This window comes from Euphorbia lathyris, chromosome 7, assembly GCF_963576675.1.
Source record: "Euphorbia lathyris chromosome 7, ddEupLath1.1, whole genome shotgun sequence".
In the NCBI taxonomy this organism is placed as follows: Eukaryota; Viridiplantae; Streptophyta; class Magnoliopsida; order Malpighiales; family Euphorbiaceae; genus Euphorbia; species Euphorbia lathyris.
The window spans coordinates 73,881,813-73,902,840 of NC_088916.1; the positions used below are offsets into that span (position 1 = coordinate 73,881,813).

The 21,028-nt window shown below is 33.9% G+C and overlaps 2 protein-coding genes and 1 long non-coding RNA gene across 3 annotated transcripts; 2 read left to right on the plus strand and 1 right to left on the minus strand.

Moving 5' to 3' along the window:
* Positions 1 to 6,266: 6,266 nt before the first annotated feature.
* On the minus strand, positions 6,267 to 7,383 carry LOC136201226 (uncharacterized). Its single transcript, XR_010673751.1, has 2 exons — positions 7,152 to 7,383; positions 6,267 to 6,417 (listed from the first exon to the last, which is right to left on the minus strand). It is a non-coding gene; the product is annotated as an uncharacterized lncRNA (long non-coding RNA).
* A 5,359-nt stretch (positions 7,384 to 12,742) lies between these two features.
* LOC136201236 (stemmadenine O-acetyltransferase-like) lies at positions 12,743 to 14,410 on the plus strand. Its single transcript, XM_065991855.1, has one exon. The coding sequence runs from the start codon at positions 12,748 to 12,750 to the stop codon at positions 14,104 to 14,106; it is 1,359 nt and encodes a 452-aa protein (XP_065847927.1). The 5' UTR covers positions 12,743 to 12,747; the 3' UTR covers positions 14,107 to 14,410.
* A 1,489-nt stretch (positions 14,411 to 15,899) lies between these two features.
* LOC136200625 (tRNA (carboxymethyluridine(34)-5-O)-methyltransferase) lies at positions 15,900 to 19,948 on the plus strand. Its single transcript, XM_065991033.1, has 3 exons — positions 15,900 to 16,026; positions 17,717 to 18,826; positions 19,623 to 19,948. Exons 2-3 carry the CDS (start codon positions 17,748 to 17,750, stop codon positions 19,708 to 19,710), a joined length of 1,167 nt encoding a protein of 388 aa, XP_065847105.1. The 5' UTR covers positions 15,900 to 16,026; positions 17,717 to 17,747; the 3' UTR covers positions 19,711 to 19,948.
* Positions 19,949 to 21,028: the final 1,080 nt, after the last annotated feature.

Here is a 21,028-nt window from a genome sequence, read left to right on the forward strand (position 1 = left end):
AAGAAAGGGATTGTGGCCCTCAAACTGGATCTGGAGAAAGCCTATGATAGATTGAACTGGAGCTTTCTTCTGGATAGTTTAGCCAAAGCTGGCATCCCGGAGAACTGGAGGATTTTGATTGAGAAGTGTATCTCCTCTCCTGTTTTCCAGGTCATGATCAATGGGGACATGTCGGATGAGTTTTCTCCCTCCAGAGGAATTCGTCAAGGAGATCCTATGAGTCCCTTCCTCTTTGTTATTGCCATGGAAAGACTGTCTCACCTGATCCAAGAGGCGGTGTGCAAAGGGACTCTCCACCCTGTTTCTATCAACAGACATTGCCCCCTTATTACCCATTTACTCTTTGCTGATGACGTCATGCTTTTCGTTGAGGGTAATGAGGAGCAAATTAAAACAGTTATGGATATCCTTGATTGTTTTTGCGAGGCTTCTGGCCAGAAGGTTAACATCCAAAAGTCCCGTATGCTTTGTTCCAAAAATATGGACAATAGCTTGTGCAGAAGACTGAGTGAGCTCTCTGGCATACCTCTGACGAACTCTTTGGGGAAGTATCTTGGGGTTCCTCTTCACAGTGACAGGGTTTCCAAAGCCTCTTTCAAGGATATTTTGGACAAAACTAATGGTTTGTGTGCTAGCTGGAAAGCTAATTCTCTTTCCCTTGCAGGTCGCCTTACCTTGATCCAGTCAGTTAACTGCGCTGCTCCGAACCACATCATGCAGGCCTGTAAGCTTCCTGAGCCTGACCTTAGTGACCTGGATAAGATAAATCGGCATTTCCTGTGGGGTGAGTCTGGAGATGGGAAAAAGGTTCACCTGGTCCCGTGGAAGGAAGCTTGCCAGCCTAAAAACAGGGGGGGTCTTGGTATTAGGCAGGCAAAGGACAATAATAAAGTTCTGTTAATGAAACTTCTTTGGAGAATGTGGCAATGCCCCTCCTCTCTTTGGGTCCGTCTCTTGTGCGGGAAGTATCGGAAAGATAGAATCTTTGGTGGCCCGAAGGAGAGGGTTGTTAGCTGTTCCTTCCTCTGGAAAGGGCTCAGTGCCGTGTTTGCTAAATTCTGTACGGGGATTGGCCTGGAGGTGGGTAATGGTAGATCTATTAGCTTCTGGTATGACACCTGGATTGGTGATAAACCGCTGATTGATGTGTGTAATGCCCCTCCGTCGGCTGATCTCCTTTCCTGGAAAATTGCTGATGTGGTGGACTCGGAGGGAGACTGGATCTGGTCAAAGTTCGACTCTTTCTTTAGTCTGGAGACCCTTCTTAACATTAGAGGAGTGAAGATTAGCAATCAAGAGGAGGATAAGGATAGACATTGTTGTGCCTTGACGAATAATGGTACTTATTCTTGTAAATCGGCCTATGAAGCTTTTACCCCTAATAGGGCTGATCCTCCCTTGGAGATTTGGAAGTCCATATGGTCCCTCAAGATCCCTTACCGTATCAGGAGCTTCCTTTGGCTGGGTATCAAAGACAGGCTCCTTACGAATGCGGATAGGCACAGAAGGCACTTGACTGAGTCTAGTGCCTGTAGTAGATGCAGAGGCAATGTGGAAACCTTGTGCCATGCCTTGAGGGATTGCCCAAATAGTAAGAAGATCTGGGAAGGGATCCTCCCTCATCACATCCTCCCTTCCTTCATGGCCTTTTCTGAAGGGGACTGGTTCTCTCAAGGAGCCAATGGGAACTTGCTGGCCAACATGGAGCACGGTGCCATCCTCTTTGCTATTACTTGTCACCAAATCTGGAAGTGGAGGAATGAAGAATTATTTGCGGGTAAGGCTGTCCTTATTCCTGATTTACTGTTTTTCTTCTCGAAGAAGCTCTTTGTTATTACTAAAAGCTTTGAAAGAGATTCCCTTGTTCGCCCCTCCCCGGATAAAGAGATCCTGCTAGTTGGCTGGAGTAAGCCTAGAGAAGGGTTTGCTAAGTTGAATACTGATGGCTCCTGCCTTAGCAATGGCAGAATTGCTGCTGGAGGAGTTCTTCGGGATGCTGGTGGCAATTGGATGGCGGGGTTTACCCATAACTTGGGGACGGGCTCCTCCTTTTCTGCGGAGCTCTAGGGTATCTTGTCAGGTATTAAACTCGCCATTCGCATGGGTGTTAAAAAGCTCTCGGTGGAATCTGATAATCTGGAGGCTATTAACAGGATTTTAGATAGCCAGGCTGTTTGTCTGAAGAGCCAGAATCTCATCAAAGCTATTTTGAGGCTTCGTCCTGCCTTTGAGTATCTTAATTTCTCCCATATTTTTAGGGAGCAAAACCGCGTGGCGGATCGCTTAGCAGCTGCTGGGCATGGGAGAATGTTAGGTGTTTCTACCCTATCTGTTCCTCCTTCTTTTCTTTTGCCTTCTCTCCTAGAGGATAGGATTGGAGTCAGCCTTCCTAGACTGATCCCGGTGTAGGTTTTTTGTTGGTTTTGTTTTTTTTCCTTTCCTTTCTTACCAAAAAAAAAAAATATAACATAGATTATAAGATTAAAAAAAAGTCTTTAACATAGATTATAACCTATATTAATATAAATATATAACATAGATTATACTTGAATGTAAACTTGATGGATTAATGTTGTAATAAGCACTTTGACGAAATATTATTTACATTTCTTTATGTTTTAAATGTAAATTTGATGGATTGTTTTTTAGTTCGGTATTTAAGTTTGAATTTGAACTTCTATATGAATTCGTTTCATTTGAATTTTTGAAATGTGTATTTTAATATTGTTTAAAAATTTAGGTTTGGGTAAAAATTATGGTTAATCGTTGATTTTTGGTTAACTGGTGAGAATTGGTTAAAAACCGTTAACCGAAAAACCTAACCGAAATTAATGGTTAACCGGTTGTATGGTTAACCGATTGATATGGACCGGTTTCGGTTTGGATGATTAAAAAACCGTTGATAACGGTTCGGTTAATTTTTTTTTACTAATGGACCGGTTAACCGAACCGTGCCCACCCCTATTAGAGCATCTCTAACGAGGGGTTATAGTATTCTATTGGGATAAGGATAAGAATAAAGGTTGGGATATGGACAATGATAAATGGTTGGGATAAGGATAAAAATATGATAGTCGAGAATTATTATTCAATGTTTGGTACATGGAGTAGAGATAGAGATAAAATAATACATTTTACTATTTTAACCTTATTTAAACTACATAACATTAATTTGAGGGATAAGATGGACTTTTCCATCCTATTAAAATCGCATGAGCTTATCCCACCTCCTTATCCCACCCCCTCCTGAGTATAGGATTTGAGGGATAAGAGGTTTATCCCTCATCTGTCTCACTCTTCTACCTCCCAAACAAACACGAGATAACTTATCTCGTATTTTTTATCCATATCCCACCTCCTATATCCCTTCTAACAAACATCCTGTAAGAGATTCTTAGTACACTCTCTAAAAATAATATAAATAATTGACTCGTGATTTAAGAGTGACTAAGATATACCATTTCCAACAATACTCTTTATATTCACTTCTTAGTGTGAGGAGAGAGACTCATCAATAATAAATTATTAATAAAAAAAATGAAGTTAGGAGACACTAAGAGATGGAGAGAGGCTCTCTATTAATAGAAAGGATGGAGAGGCTCTTAGTAATTTGAGGAGCCACTAAGAAGTTGTTGGAGTGGATTTTTAACTCTCCCTCCTCAAATTTTAACTTAAAAGTCAATTTAAGAGTTTGTTGGAGATGCTCTTAATGACTTAAGTTTAATTTAATATATTTTCGAGTTCCCTTCAAAAAAAAAAAAGACACTATTAGGTCATTTTTTTTAATTAGCCAATTGATGTGTAAAATTGTTTAGTAACACTTAACCGATTGCTAATAAAAATTTTTTTATGTAAAATGGTAATTAAAGATATTATTTGATCTCTAATTAATCCAAAATTTTAGTTTTTAGCATCTGACCTATTATTTGGTAACATTTGCTCCTAAACTATTCAAAATGCTTATTTTCAAGCCTCACCTATTATTTGGTTACACTTGTTCCATGACCTGTCCAAAATTAGTGAAATATCAGCTGGTGATTTCACCAATTTTGGATAGGTCAGGGAGACAAATATAACCAAATAATAGGTTAAGATGTAAAAACTAACATTTTGGATATGTCAATGGACAAATATTACTAAATAATTGACCAGAGGTAAAAAAACTAATATTTTATATTTTATATAGATCAGAGACAAATAATACTTTAACTTATATATCTTATCAACGAACAATTTTATGCATGAAATCATAAATATTATACACTAGTGCTTTATTTTGAACGTTTGTCGTGACAATCCAATCAACAGTGATTGGTGTCGGGTAAAATACATAAAGAAACAATGATTTTAAGGATCATCGATAGAGATATAAATGAACTGGATCCCACATTAGCAATAGAAAAAAAAAGCTATTAGAGTATATTGAAAATGTGGGTTCTCAAACATGTAGTCGTGTTTATTGAGATAAGTAAATGAAAACTCATTTCACTCTATAATGTGCTAGCATACACAAGATTAAAGCTGCTCTAACAAACTTTCTGCAGTTGCGTTCACATGGACCATGATGACCATGTAAATTTGGTCATTTACTATTAAAGCTAGACGGATTAAAATCCTAAGGTGGAGATTCAAAACATCCTAAGGCTTATATTTAATCCGCCTAGATCTAATGGTGAATGACCAAATTTACGTGGTCATCAGGGTCCATGTGAACGGAACTGAACTTTCTATTTACAGTCTTTTTACTGTTTGTATAGTTACAACTGCTTCTGTAATCGATGGTTCTTGGCTACTATAAATTGCTAACCATCTTCTTTGTTTTCCCAAGTTTTTCTGATAATTCATTAACAAAACTTTCAACATTTCCACTTAATTGTGATAGTGTCTTAAAATTATAAGAGGTTTGGATCAAAACCGACAATATTTATATTACATTAATTACAATTCATATCAAAGTGGATATACTTTAACCCTATATTGTGGACACGTGTACACGTGTGATACATTTTCCAAAACAAGTGGCAACATAATTCAAAACCTTATAATGAATCAATTCTATATAAAGAACATGAAACTTTTGTAAGTTTCCAAGAAGTTTCCAATACGAGAAAAGCAAAACCACAGACAACCAAGATGGTTGCTTTATATCTTCTTTGAAAGAAGAAAAGAAATATTTATTGGTTTAAAAAAAATAGAAATATTTATTTATTCAAACCCGTTATCCACAAATGGAGTCCAAATTACGATATGGACTTTAATGACTAAACGAATTTGATCATTTATCGTTAAATCTAGAATTAAATTTAAGGTTTAGGATGCTTTGAATCTTCATCTTAGAATTCTAATAACGATAGATCTAACAGTGAATAACCAAATAACACATGATCATTAAAGTTCATGTGATCAAAATCGAATTTTTTAAGTCGCAATTAGTGTCAATTAATCAATTATAACTTAATTAAAAATAATTATATTATAATCATATCAATTTAATCAAGTTCGTATTCGTCGCGTTATTTTCGTGTTCATCAATCTTACAATATTAATTACTATCTTCTGTTAATACCGATATTTAAAAACATAGAAATATATAGTAATACAAGGGGTTCTGGTATGACAACGAGCTTATTGAGTGACATAACAAAACTACGTAGTTTTGATGATAATTGAAAAAGGTAAGGTGACAAATTTGTAAATAAAAGGAAAGAGAGGTTAGAGAAAATTGTTTTATTTCTTTTCTTTAAAATACATTTTTCCGACCTTTCTAACCTCGTTTTTCGAAATTTTTTATACTATTAAACTCGTCTAAATTAGACGGTCATTTTGAGATCCCTGAAGCTCAGGTAAAAAAAATTCTGGTGAATAGAATCCTGGTGGGCGTTTTCCAGCGAGAAAAAAGTGCCCAGAAAATTCTCAAAACATTTCAGAAAATGTTAAACATTATTCTGAGAAACTTTAATTCTTGGGTCGAAGTAGGATTTCTTACGGTTTAGTCCCAATAAAACTTTTTTCTTAATTTTATCTATTTTACATGCTTCAACAATTTGTTAGGTCAAAACCGTAAGGAATCTTGCTTTGAGACAAGAATTAAAGTTTCTTAAAATGATGTTTTACATGTTTTGAAATTTTTTGATAATTTTCTGGATATGTTTTTTTTGTCCTACTTACATTGTTCTGACAGTATACGAAATTGTTCCAAATCAGTGTACTGTCACACCTGACCCTAGACGACCTCAATCGGCATCAGACGTGAAATAGAAAGATCATAATCAATACTTAAGAGTCTCCAAATTATCCAACGCCATTATATTACAATTGAACTATCAAAGTTCTAACCATAACTCTCACAATAAGCAGCCAACTTCCAAACCCCGCCTAAACGGTCGGTAACCTTCTTTATATCCTGTACTTTCTCACCTAAAAACATTAAAACATTTAAAAACGTGAGACAAAAATCTCAGTAAGAAACTATCAGCTATAAAAACCAACTTTATTTAACATAGCTACATATATACATTTATAAAGGGATTTAATCCAAACCTTCTAAAATATACTCAAAACGTAAGTTCATCATATAGTCAAAGTAGTAAACCAAAACCATGAAAATATATAATATTGTATCCATTCTTAAGTTCAAAATCTTATAAAATATTGTAATCAATATAAAGCCACCGATCCGGATAACTCTCGATGCATATAAAATCATAAAATCATAACGTACTCAAATTTCCTTTCACAATCAAATTCCAAACTATTTTATAACCATAAATCATTTGGCTTCAATTAGCCTATTTGGACTTCAATCCAAAATAATAACAATAATAACCGCAACCGATTTCTCAATCCAAAAACAATTCGTAAGAAATCATCAAATTCATTTTGTTCAATATATATCCCAAAAACATATATGTATATATGTAAATCAACCAAATTAAGCCTTAAATCAACATAATCAAGTAAAATCTGAAATTCACATAGAAGCATAATCAATAGCTTCATTTGAACCATAATTTCACAATAAAACGCAAAATCGTGGAAAACCCCAATTTTACAAAATACCCGTATAAACCCTGAAATATCAATTTATGAAAATTCTTTGATTATAAATATCTATATACATAAAACTCAAAATATAGTTGATAGTTACTTACCTTGGTCACTAATTGAAGAAAACAGATCCGCTCAATTCTCCTCTAAATTCTGTCTAAGACATTTTCCTCCAAACACTGCCGAAACTCAAAAACTCTTCAGTTAGGACTTAGATCTATATATAAGGATGCTATGGTTTCAATTTCGAGTGATTCGGACGGTCGAATCTCCGTAAATCAAAGAAACGGTGGAGAAACGGTTCGGGATCGATAAATCTGTAGAAGAAGCAGAAAGAAAAAGAAAAGACGGAGATGAAGATCACCGCACAAGTTTGGGATATAGATCCCAAAATTGATAAATATCCATTTTGATCCTCGATCTTTATATAATCTTTTAATACTTACCCTAAACTTTTAATTTACATTTAAAATCATCGAATTAACTCCAAACTTATTCTATAGCACCAAATTAATATCATATACCCAATAATTATCATATATACTAATATCAAAATATAAATTCTAGAAATTTAGTCACGGACGTGACATGTACCATTTGTTCCAACATAATAATTATATTGTTCCAACAGAATAAATCAGCGTACCAATTTTTCCAACAAAATAGTTATATTATTTCAGCATGATACTTATATTGTTACAACATAATAAATCAGTTTACCAATTGTTCCAAATCAATTTTATTATCTATGTTTTCAATTTTATTTTTGTTTTTTAGTATTTAATATAGTATCTTCAAATTTATATTAGTTATATTATTTAGAAAATAATTATAATTCTTATATTCTTCCAACAGAATAAATCTGTGTACCAATTGTTTCAAATCGGTATACCAATTTTCCAACAGAATAGTTATATTGTTCCAACATAATACTTATATTGTTCCAACAAAATATTTCAACACATTGTGCTGAAAGTTATGATAAAAAAAAGTACCCAAAAAATTATCAAAAAATTCTAAAACATGTAAAACATAATTTTAAAAAATTTTAATTCTTGACTCAAAATGAGATTCCTGCTCACCGGAATTTTTTTTTACTCGAGCTTCCGGGACCGTCTAATTAAGACGAGTCCAACGATATAAAAAATTTTAAAAAACGAGGTTACAAAAGTCGGGAAAATGCATTTTAAAGAAAAGAAATAAAACAATTTCCTCTTTCCTTTTATTTACAAATTTACCACATCCCTTTGATTAATTACAAAATTGGTTCTTGTCACACAATAAGGCTTGTCACAGCAAAATAAATCTGTCACACCGGATCTCTTCTCTCTCTCTATATATAGTAATACTTTTGTGTTCACATATCATGTGTAATTTTATTATATTTATTATAATATGTAAAAATACGAAGAGGTTCAAATCTTATTTGTAAGTAAAAGTTGTGATTTTATTAGGTTTAAAGCACTATTTACCCCTTGCCCTATATAAAATATTAGTCTTTCTCTCATCACATATTATTTGATAACGTTTACCTTCTGAGTTATCTAAAATATTAGTATTTGTCTACACTAACATATTATCTGGTTACATTTGTTCGATGACCTATCAAAATTTGTAAAATCTCAATCTATGTGAATGGTAAGTTAATAGTATTGTGAAAACTTTAACTTATCTAACGAAAATCCAATTTTACAAATTTATTGGAATCGTTAAAAAAACTTCGATTTTCATCTCTATCGAAAATTCAGCAGAATTTCCCCTGTAAAATGGGTATCCCCTTAGTTAACAAAGGAGGAAATTGATTCACTTCTATATTCAACACAATCATAACACAAACTGAGGGACTTGAATCACTTAATATTGAGACGTATAGTAAAACCAATAATTTTCTCCAATTCATCAAAACATACTACATTTTCAATAGGGGGAATTTGAACCACTTAATGTATCGTTTAATATTTGCTTTAATGCAATATACTATTTACTAATTTTTCTTGTAAAATATTATGCCACTAAATATCAAACCTCATTAATCTTCTCCTCCAAGTATGACATTCCCTATAAAGAAAGATAGTGTCAAAATTTTAAGAATGCAGTAGCCAACTTAAGAATTTAGTTAAATTAGAATAACAAATTCATCAACACTTACCTTTGATAGATTTATACTCTTATGGTGAGGTTGCACTATTTCGAACATGCATCATATAACAAAGTAGCCACACTCTGATCTTCTCTCTTGTTCAACGCACTACATGTTTTGGACTTTTATAAATAAATTAATTCGTCTATGAGTAAGTTAACATATAACGTTTAGAAATTTATTGTTCCATTGCACACATTATGTAATTTATAGGAGTATTAGCTCGGCAAAAAAAAAAAAAAAAAAAATTGGAATCTGAAGCAAACTTATCAGCATATCGATCTCTAAAAGCCCTACATAAAATTATATTAACCGTGAGATTTTAAGAAAAAACTAAAAATTGGGAGAAAATAAAAAAGTTCTGATATCTTACAACTTAAAAGCTTGCATAACTAGAGAACTGAGCCAATGGCATTTGAAAAGCCGAGTGAGATCTTCTTGCATGAGACTAATGTTTCCATCTTCAAGATAACAAAATTTTCGTCATACCAATATTGACAATATACCACAAATTGCATGTATTTACACTTCTAAGTTAAATATGGCAAGTCAAAACCGTAAGATTCTAATAACCGTAAATATGTAACATAATAACTTAGTAAGCATGCTGCCTGATAATTAATATAACGACCATTAGAATCTTACAATTCGCATTCGACTCGTACGATCCGATTCGATTTAGCTCTATTTCAAGTCGAATCGCTATAGAGAATCTAAATAGAATCTTCCGATTCATTATTCGAATAATACAATTCAATTCGATTCAGTTCTATTTCGAGCCGGATCTTCATCACCGTTCATCAAAAACTTCAACATCACTAACTACCAAACCCACATCCCCTCTAGTCTGATTGTTATTTATCAAGTTATGAACTAAAACTAGTTCCATTTTATCATTATCAAGTTGACAACAAGATAAAAAATAGAGTTAGAAACTTAAACTCTCCATCTCCATCAAGTTATTAAATATAGTTTGATTTGTGAATTAGTTTTACTAGGATTACATTCGCATTGGATTTGAATTTTAAGTACTTGATTGATGTTGAACAAAACTCTACTTCTAACGATCAATCAACCACACAGATAAACGATTTCACAGATCGCAGATTGGATCTTGAAACAACAATCAAAAAGAATACACACAGAATTTACCCGGGTTCGGCTTAAATGCCTACATCCAGCAACTTCACTAATCAATGGAGATTACAACAAGATTGAAACAGTTTCCTCTCAAGAAACTCTCGTGTTTTCCCATTCCCCAACTCAGTATATCACAGTGTATACAAATGACTTTGATAAGATAAGAGCTTACTAAACTACTTCCCAACCTAAACCTTTATAGGCTTTACAAGATTGTGAAAATACCCAAGATACCCTTTACTTAAAATGTATTAACACGCCAAGACCATGCTCACTTGATGACTCATAGTCATGCTGACTAGATGACTTAGCATCATGCTGACTTGATGACTCAGCATCATGCTGATTTGTTAACTCACACATGCTGATTTGATTACTCACAGTCATCATCAGCACATCAGCCCGTGATAGAAAAACAACGACTTACAATTGATATATAATTTTTTTACATTAAAATTGCATTTATACACTAATATTTCATAATATTTTGAGTTCAATCTGGTAAAAAGTTATTTCTTATAATATTATGAATTTCACTAGAATCTTACCATTCGGTTCGACTCACGATTCACAAAATGAGGATTCATTTCGATTGACCAGTCAAATTGAGGTGGTATTTGGACAGTTGCATCATATTTAACATAGATTAAAAATCACTAAAATGTTTAATCATATATAACATTCTTTATTAATTTTAATTACTATAGATATATAGAACAACTTCTTAATTTATTATAGCAATTAACATCAAATGCTTGGACAAAGTTGATTTTTTTATTAAATACTTTCTTAAGTTTATAAAATAAATAAATAAATACAAAAAGTTCTTTGACAAACAAACAGAAAGTTGCAAACTTAAAATTATAATATTGGTATTAGAACAAGAAAACATGTGCTATAATTATGAACTAATTGAGGGAATAAAAGTCTTGGGAACATCCAATCATGTGTTGGTTGTGTAAATGGTAACTATATCCATGATGCTGAACTATATTATTATAACATTATCATCCCTAAACATTATTTTTTCACATTAGAATCTTTAAACGTTATGTTATACTAGTACAGCCTTTGAACTTGAATGACCAAATAAATTTGATCATTCATCGTTAGATTCAAATGTGTTAGAATCATATGGTGGAGATTGAAACCATCCTAATACTTAAATCTAACAAGCTTGGATCTAACGGTGAATGACTAATTTTTTTTATCATTCAGGATCCAAATGAGCACTACTGTACAAATCAAGGAAAATCCGATCAAATCTAATTTTTTTTAGCTTAGTTAGTTGACGACGACTGATTGAGTTTGTGAAAAAGATTTCAGATTTAAATTCCACTTTCTTGGGTAACCGAAACGCTGGAAGTTAAGAACCGAACATAAAATTACACATAAAAATTTCATCTTTCTTTAATGAAAGTTGAAATTGGTATCTGGTAAACATTAGACATAAAATTATATACGTTAAATCCCAATAACCAGTGGCAAATACATGATTGGTTGGTTGGAGGCCGATTTCACACGTGCGTGTGTATTTTTTTTTTTTTGCTAAATTAAACTTATTCAATTTTTTTTTTCATATATATACGTGTTATAAGCTGAGTGGTCAAGAACCAATATTTAAATACCAATGTAAAACTTCTCAAGATTGAGCTACATTGTGTTTAAGATTCTTAACATGTAAAAAAATTGTGTTTAATAGAAAAATTCGGATTTAGGGAGGACCTAATAGGCAAAAAAAAAAATTAGAAATTTGGATTTAAGAATTGCCTGGTTCAAAAAAAAAAAATTGCCTAATAGGCAAAAAAAAAATTAGAAATTTGGATTTAAGAATGACCTGACAAGCCAAAAAAAATTAGAATTTTGGATTTAAAGAAAACCTGATAGACCAAACAAATTAGAATTTTAGATTTAGAAATAGCCTGTTAGAATTTTGGATTTAGAGATAGCCTAAGAAGCCATAAAAATTTAGAATTTTGAATTTAGAAAGGGCCTAGCGTGACATGGGCCGATGTTGGAGGTGTTAATTCAATAGCTCATTAAAATTTTTTGGAGATAGATGGCCGAAATTACCACAACCTCAAATTTTGTGAAGACTGGGGCCGAAACTACCTTTGGTCATAGTGGTTCCGGTGGCCTGAGCGGCCCGGACCCCCCGACCCCCTCCCTTTATCCGCCTCTGCCAATAACGTTAGGAATATACCTTATCCCTAAAAAAAACAATGATATAAGGTCATACTTTTGTTAAATTTTTTTAATATTATTATATATCATTACAATTTAGTAGTCATATATGTATTTTACCTACTTCATAAATGACAAGAAAATAATCTTATAAAATTTATGGTCCCAATCTCAACTTTTTATATACAAATTAACCCCTTAATTACAATTATCTCCATTGAAGCAACAAAATCAAAATGGAAGTTGAAATCATTTCAAAACAAACTCTGAAACCATCATCTTCTTCAACAAATTCACACCCAAAAATCTTCAAAAATTCTCTTTTAGATCAGCTTATTCCATCTCGGTATGCTTCACTTGTTCTTTTCTATCCCAACATCAAATTCCAAAATCCTGACGTTTTCACCAGATTAAACCTGCTGAAAACTTCCCTATCAGAAACCCTAGCCTGTTTATACCCTTTGGCAGGGAAGATCCGGGATGATCTTTCAATCGATTGCAACGACGAAGGGGCTTGTTTCGTCGAAACTAGAGTGAATTGTAGCCTGGATGAATTCCTGACAGAACCTGATCTTCTGTCACTAAAGAAATTTCTCCCCTGTGAGATAATTTCTGATGAATCAGTAATCGGAACATTCGTCACGAATGTTCAGGTAAACGTGTTCAAATGTGATGGAATCGCGGTAGGAATATGCCTTTCGCATAGAATCATGGATGGAGATGGGTTAAGAATGTTTCTCAAAATGTGGAGTGGTAATAGTACTAATAAGTCATCATCAGAAATGTCGAATTTCGCGGTTTCGGGTGCGGCTACGCTTTTTCCTGCAGATGATTTATTATGGCTTAGAGATTCATCAAATGCAATGTGGGGGAGTTTTCTAAAAAAGGGTAATTTCGTGACTAAAAGATTCGTTTTTTACGCCTCCGCGATCGCGAATCTGAAGGATAAAGCAATAGAGTCAGGCATTATTTCACGCCCGACGCGAGTTGAGGTTGTTTCCGCTATCCTGTGGAAGTCTATGGCAGCAGCCTCGGCAGAATTGAATGGATTTCGACGGGCGTCGTTGCTGAACCATTTAGTGAATCTTCGGAGACGAATGGAACCATCCTTAGTGGAAAACACCTTAGGAAACTTCCTGTGGATTGCTTCAGCAAAGCAGGATGAGGCGGCCGAGCCGGAATTCGGGGACTTGGCGGGCAAAATTAGGGAAGCAATAGCAAGAATTGACAATGAATTTGTGGAGAAAATGAAAGGGAAAGAGGGGAAATGTGTGATGTTGAAATCCCTAGAAGAAGGGGGAGAAATTGGGGGTGAAAATGGGGTGGATTACTTTGTGTTTTCAAGTTGGTGTAATTTTGGGTATTATGATGTGGGGGATTTTGGGTGGGGGGAACCTGTTTGGGTTAGTGGGGTTGGGGGTGTTGGGGGTGCTAATTCTATGTTTTTTAATGTGATAATGTTGGTTGATACTAAATGTGGTGGAGGGGTTGAAGCTTGGGTTACTTTGGATGAACAAGAAATGGCTATTTTGGAAAGGGACGACGATATTATTAGATTCGCATCTTTGGATCTGAGTCCTTTGCTTAATCTGTAACGGGTTAGGTTGTAGATATTATTCGTTTTGGTTTAAGTTTAATAAGTTATTGGTTTCGCGGTTTTGAAATGTTTTTACATGTGTTAGAAATACTTCTTACTAATATAACACAATTAACGTTGATTTACAATTAACGTTGATTTGAGTGGTTAAAGGCCTCAGGCGTTTAAGCTAGAGATATCATGTTCGAATTTTAGTGTATGAGAAAGAGCATCCACCTAAAGGTTGACTGACGAACTACTCTATGCTTACAAGTTATAAGCTCTTTATGTGCTTCTTGTAAATTTTTCTTTATTCATTGTTATCTCTGTTTCTAAAGCATCATTTGAGTCCTTTTTCGAGTTACTTGCAAAATAGAATGAACAGTCAGAAAGAAACCAGAGTCTGATGTCTTCTCTTAATGGAAAACGGTTTCTAGAAGTCTGTTGGATCCGAAGGCTCTTTGTTTTCCACGTGACCGTTGGATTTGAAGGCGCTCAATGCTCCATATATATATATATATATATATATGTTTATTTTCTCTGGTATTATCCGTAAAGAAGGAAATAAGGTTGTTGGTGCTTTAGCTAGTTCTTTGAAATTTTGTATGTTAGCAAAGATTTAATATATTCATCTGTTATATAAAAAAGATAACAACAATATAATTTCATACAGTTTGAATCTAAGTAGAATTGTTTACAGATCTCGGTTAGGGATGATAACGGGTACTGTATCCGCGGGTACTCGGTACTACCCGATCCTAATGGGACTACACATACTCTATATAAAAGGGTATGAGACGAGTATGAGATCAAAATCATTACCTGTTAGAGTAATGAGACGGGTATGGCAATACCCCTTAGGGTACCCGTTACCCGTCATAACTTTTTTATATATTAATAAATATCATTGTTTTTTAGATGTAAGACGCGAGATTTGAACCTCAAGCTTTTGTTTTTCAACCATTGAGTGATACCACTAAGCTACTTTATTCTTATTATTTAAGGTTCATTTTGTTCAGTTTTTAGATAGATGATTTATTAAATTTATACTTTGTTAAATTTGTAATATTTTGTTTTATTTATTGATTCTTAACGGGTAAAGGTACCCGCGAATTAAATGGGACATGTATAGATACAAAGAGTATACCCGTTAGGGTAATGAGAATGATACTGGTAATTAAAAAATAAAAGGGTAAGGGTTTGAGATTAGCATTACCCGCGGGTACCCTACGCGTTGTCATACCTAATCTCGGTATTCATCTAGGCCTATGTTTAATGAACCAGTTTTGGATAAAGAAATTTATATAAAGCTCAACCCGACTCTTTTTTTTTATATAGTTGTCCGATTTTTTGGTTCGAGTTTCGTCAGATACTTTTGAAGTGGATTTTTTTCACAATTAAAACTTACTATATATATTAGAACTCGACTCAAAATCTAATTTAAACGATTTGAGATCCTTAACCACAGAAATTATTAAAATTGGTTATATATATATATTTTTTTTTTATGAATTGATTTGAGTTAGGTTTGAAATTTAACTTTTAAGTCTTAGTATAATATTATTATTTAAAATTAAAATTGGAATTTAGTATTTATATCAAAACTTATGTGCCAGATTTTAATTGGCCAAGTTGATTTAGATTTTTTCACTAGAACATTGGGTTGTGGAACCTTAGGGATAATAGTGGACTTTAGGCCCAACCGAAATATATTCATGACTTCGGATTGGGCCAATAAAATATCGACAGCCAATTAAAAAACAAGCTCATTTTCTTATTGGTAGAACTGATCACTTCCTATAATCTAATCTTTTTTAGTTTTTTAAAATTTCTTACATCCCTAAAACCCCTCTTTATCTCTCCTGAAACCCTAATTTGGTCGGCGTCTAATAACCATTACAGCAGTAATCGTCAAAGACGCCCTTTTCAGTTCATTCCGGTAAGCTACCTTCCTCTTCATCTCAGTTTCTTTTATTATCTATATCGAATTCTGTGAATATGCGTAAATTACATCTTTTATATATGTGATTAACTGGGAAATGAATTATCTTAATTCTTGTTCTTAGAAAAAAAGGGATTTGGTTTAGCCTAATTTTCATTTTAGCTTCTTCTTCGGGAAAATGGACTTCTCTATTCACAGAAATGTGGGTGTGATGGTATTATTGACTTCAGTGTGTCTTGTACATATCTTGCCCAGTTCTTCATAAAGTTGGAGCAGGGAAATTTCTGTTTTGATTGAAGCGTGGTAATATTTAGGGGTTTCAATTTGGGTTTTGTCAACCCACGTGATTATATATGATATAAATGCAACAAAAATGATAATCGTGTCAAATGGGTCGTGGGAGGAAAGTTGACTCTGTAAATCGGGTTGTCGTGATATAAATTGATTACTCTAATAATAATTGGATGATGCTTGTAGAATTATTGCATCCTTGCATTGCTTTCCTTGTCTTCTGGATCACAATTTCCTGTTATGTGAAAGGTTCTTAGTGATTTGTTGATCCGATTATCATTGGGATAAGGTGTAAAAATGCCCCTAACATTTGCAGCCACAAGCAATTTTACCTCTTAACATCGGAAATAGTGCAATTTTACTGTAGCCAAAAGCAATTTTACTCCTAACATTGCCAAGTTGGGTCAATTTGAGTAATAATTCATCAAATTGTCTTGTCGGTCATGAATCTTGTCATTTACACTTAACATGTGAGTCATTTTACCTCTCAATAGTAACAAATCATTAAAATATGATTAGATGTGAACAAAATTACAAAAAAATTAAAAAATATAATATCTTTTGTACGAGTTGGACAAAAAAAAATTCAAAACATCTCACTGAAATTATAAATATTATCCAATTCTATTATTAAATCTCAGAAAATATGAAATCTTTTTTTTTAAACAAACTGATATGCAATTGTGCAGAATAAGAAACAAAATATCTGTTTTTTATGATAATGTCAAAAATTGACCCAACTTGCTAATAGTAGGGGTAAAATTGCTCTTGACTGCCAATGTTAGGGGGTAAAATTGTACCATTTTAGATGTTATGGGTAAAATTGCTCCTGGTTGTAAACGTTGAGGGTATTTTTGCACCTTATCCCTTTATCATTAGTTACAATCTGGTAGCTTTGTGCATAAAGAACAGATTGATGGTTGACTTGCAGAGTAACCTTTATCAACCAATAAATGCCTTGTAAAAATCATGTCGGTTTTGCGTGCATCATAGTTTATTTGAGCTGAAAAATGTCTGCAAACTCACAAGGAAATTCTTAATGCCTTCTACTACTGGTTTGCAACAGTTAGATTACTGATACATTGGAAAATTTGCATCCTTTCATGTTTGTTGGACGTAAATTCCTAATCTTCTTTTGGTGATATTATGATACTATGTTCGAACGGTTGGTTTATTCATAGTTTTGCAACATTAGGTTATTTGCAAAATGTTCTGCCATTTGAGATCTCATTATAAGAAACGCTGCTTTCTATTTGATTGGTTCCATTCTTCTGCCATGACTATAATTCTGTGAACATTATGTATTTTGAATCGATTTGGTCGTGCAGGATCCATTCTTCTTCCATCACTATAACTCTTTGAACATTATATATTTTGAATCGATTTGGTCGTGCAGGATCTCCGATCAGCATGTATGCCTCACGCTGATGATCGATTATGCTTCAAGACTGAGGAGTTTCATTGCTTGGACGGCCTTTGCTCCATCCATTCTCGATTTTAGTGGTGCTTGTCGTTCTGTATTCTTAAATAATATGAGAAGAATCAAAGTAAGAAGTTCTTCCAACTCGTCTACTCTTGCACCCGATGCTCGAACACAGAGCGAACAGTTTCCATCAGTTGGTGAAGAGCAAACTTGTTCATCCTCAAGAGTGCAATCGACTCCCGAAATTGAAAAGAAGTATGTGCATAGTGTTTATGATGCCATTGCACCACATTTTAGTTCCACCAGGTTTGCTAAGTGGCCGAAAGTTGCGACCTTTTTGAATTCCTTGCATAAAGGGTCTCTTATATTGGATGCAGGATGCGGAAATGGGAAGTACTTAGGTTTAAATCCAGATTGCTTCTTTATAGGATGCGATATAAGTGAACCGCTTATCAAAATCTGTGCTGACAGAGGAAATGAAGTTCTAGTTGGGGATGCAGTAAATCTTCCTTATCGAACCGGATTTGGTGACGCTGCAATTTCGATAGCTGTCTTACATCATCTAAGCACAGAGAATAGAAGAAAGAAAGCGATCGAAGAGTTGGTTCGAGTTGTCAAAAAAGGCGGTCTGGTATTGATCACTGTTTGGGCTGTAGAACAGGAAGATAGTTCGCTTCTCGCAAAGTGGACTCCCCTCTCCCCAAAATATCTAGACGAGTGGGTAGGACCCGGTAGTCCTCGTGTTCGAAGCCCGTCATACATTAGTCTACAAAGCATATCAGAAACAGAGGAGAATGTGTTTGGAGAACAATTGAAAGATTTGAAGGAGAAGGAAGATGAGGTATTAAGGAAAAGTTTGAATTTGGCATCTCAAACAGAAAATGAGATCATAATTTCGAAAGATGATGATGCAAAAAACCATCAGGAATATTTTGTTCCTTGGCATTTACCGTATCACCGTGCTGAAATCAGCGGTGCATCTGCTTGTGCACTTGAAAGTGGCTTGGCCAAGAAAGATGATAAAAAGGGTGCTGTGGTGTATAACAGATACTACCATGTCTTCAGTGAAGGTGAACTTGAAAGGTAATGCTTGTTTTATCCGATTTAGCTATGCATTACTGTTGCTTTGTGTTCGGGATGACAATTCGTGTAAGTGGGTCATGTTAATTATCGTCTTAGTGTCAAATGAGTCATGTCAAGGAACCATTTAAACCTAAAGTTTAAGGCGATAGTAAATGCCCAATAATTGTTTTTATGTGATGATCCCTCTTGCGCACGAATGTCCCAAGGCTTGAAGCCTGTACAACATAAATCTATCTTGCTGTGTATTGAAATTCCTTCTAAAAAATGGGAGTTGCCAGGATTAGAACCTCCGACTACTTGGTTTAAGAGGCTCGGATACCATGTAAAAGGTTAAGTTGATAGTTCAGGCCCAATCATAGTTGTTAAAGGTGCGCCCGAGGCTCAAGGTCCTGCACTTATTAAGTCCTAGGTGATGCTCTGTTTAAAAGGCTCTTGCCTTAAGGGCGGCCCGGTGCACTACGCGTCCCCGCTAAGCGAGGGTCTGGGGAAGGGTCTCACCACAAGGGTGTATTGGGGGGCAAGCCTAATTGGTGTCATGATTGTGTCAACTCGTGTTAATTTTGTTTTTGTGTCGTATGTTCGCAGGTCACATGTAATTTTACTATTTTTTTTATAGGTAAGGTATTAAAGAAATTGAATAAGAATAATTCTGTTGATGGTTCTTATCTGTCCGACCTTGGTTCGCTGTCTTTTAGGGATTCAAATCGGCTTTATTCCATATGATTCGGATCATTCAGGTCTTCTGCAAGTGCTATAAATGACATCTTGCTTGCTCATATTGTATAAATTTTTGCAGGTTAGCAACTGGCATGAAAAATGCAGTAGTAGTCGATCGATTTTTCGACAAATCAAACTGGTGTATTGTACTTGAGAAAACTTCATGAAACTCTGGTTCAACATCTGAAAGAATATGCAAAGTGATTGATTGATGTTGGATGCCTCGTCTTCTTGACAATTTGCTCGTTTTTGCTGTTGTTGTTTGTTGTTTACTGACGAGAATGGGGAGGAACGTGAGTGCTATAGTGTTGGGATCAATACAAATTGGTATTGTCTTAGCAAAGCAAACATTTGCTTTACAAGTTCCTGAAATAAATTTCCTAATTAAATGTTGATTTACATTCATTCTGTGTTGTTTGAGCAAATTTTATATTAAAATATAAATTTCCTAATCCGTGATCTAGGACAAAATATAATAGTTATTTTTAGAGAATAACCATACAGAGTAACTATTTCCATATTTGATTGAAATTTTGGATGGAATAACTATGTATTCTGTGTTTTTGTATGATCATTATTTTTTATTTTAACTTAGGAGTAGGTATTCGTGGTGCTATTTTTTTCATTTACAAAATTATCTTTCATTTTTTTATATATAATTTTTAGAATAATATATATTAAATATTTAAATAATTGATTGTAATAATTAAAATTTGAAAAGAAAAAAATAAATTTGAGGGTAATGTTGTCTTTTGAATAGAACAATTATTTATTCCATCTTATCTTATTTCGTCAACCAAACATAGAAATAGTTCTTCTTAAGGAATATCTATTCTTTAAGAATAACTATTCCATTCCATTTCGTAAAGCAAATGACACCTGTTATTCCAATGGACAAGTTTTGGCTCGCTCAAAGGTATGAATATTATGTTATGGTGTCACTCTATTTTGTCTGGACCTGCGCCAGAAATGATCCTCTAGATACACTCTGACGATCAAGTTAGAGTGAAATCGGAAATAATATGTAAGGGAGAGAACTCTAACCTTTGAGTGAGGAACTTGAGGTTATATTTTATAAGGGAAAAGTTGTGCTATGTGGTTGGTCTTTCGGAAAGCTAGGCCTAATGTGTTTGGACTTATTATGTCAAATTATTATTTGAATTATGTCGAAGAAAATCATCATTTTTAGTATATTTTAAGGAGTAAGATTTATAAATTAGGAGTATATGATATTTTTTTTTTAGAATTAGAATTTATGAATTCAGGTCTAAAGTTTATAAATTAGGGTATAAAAACATACTTATTTCACCTACAACCGAAATGGAAACCGAGCGTTTCGTGGTAGTAGGATTCGTCTAGTCCGGTGAGCTGGCCTGGCCTATCTAAAAAATAATGACATATTTAGAATTAAGTTTTATAATATGATGTAATTATAATTTTTATAGCTAATGTGATTTTTATGTAAAAAGCCCATTAAAATTCTAT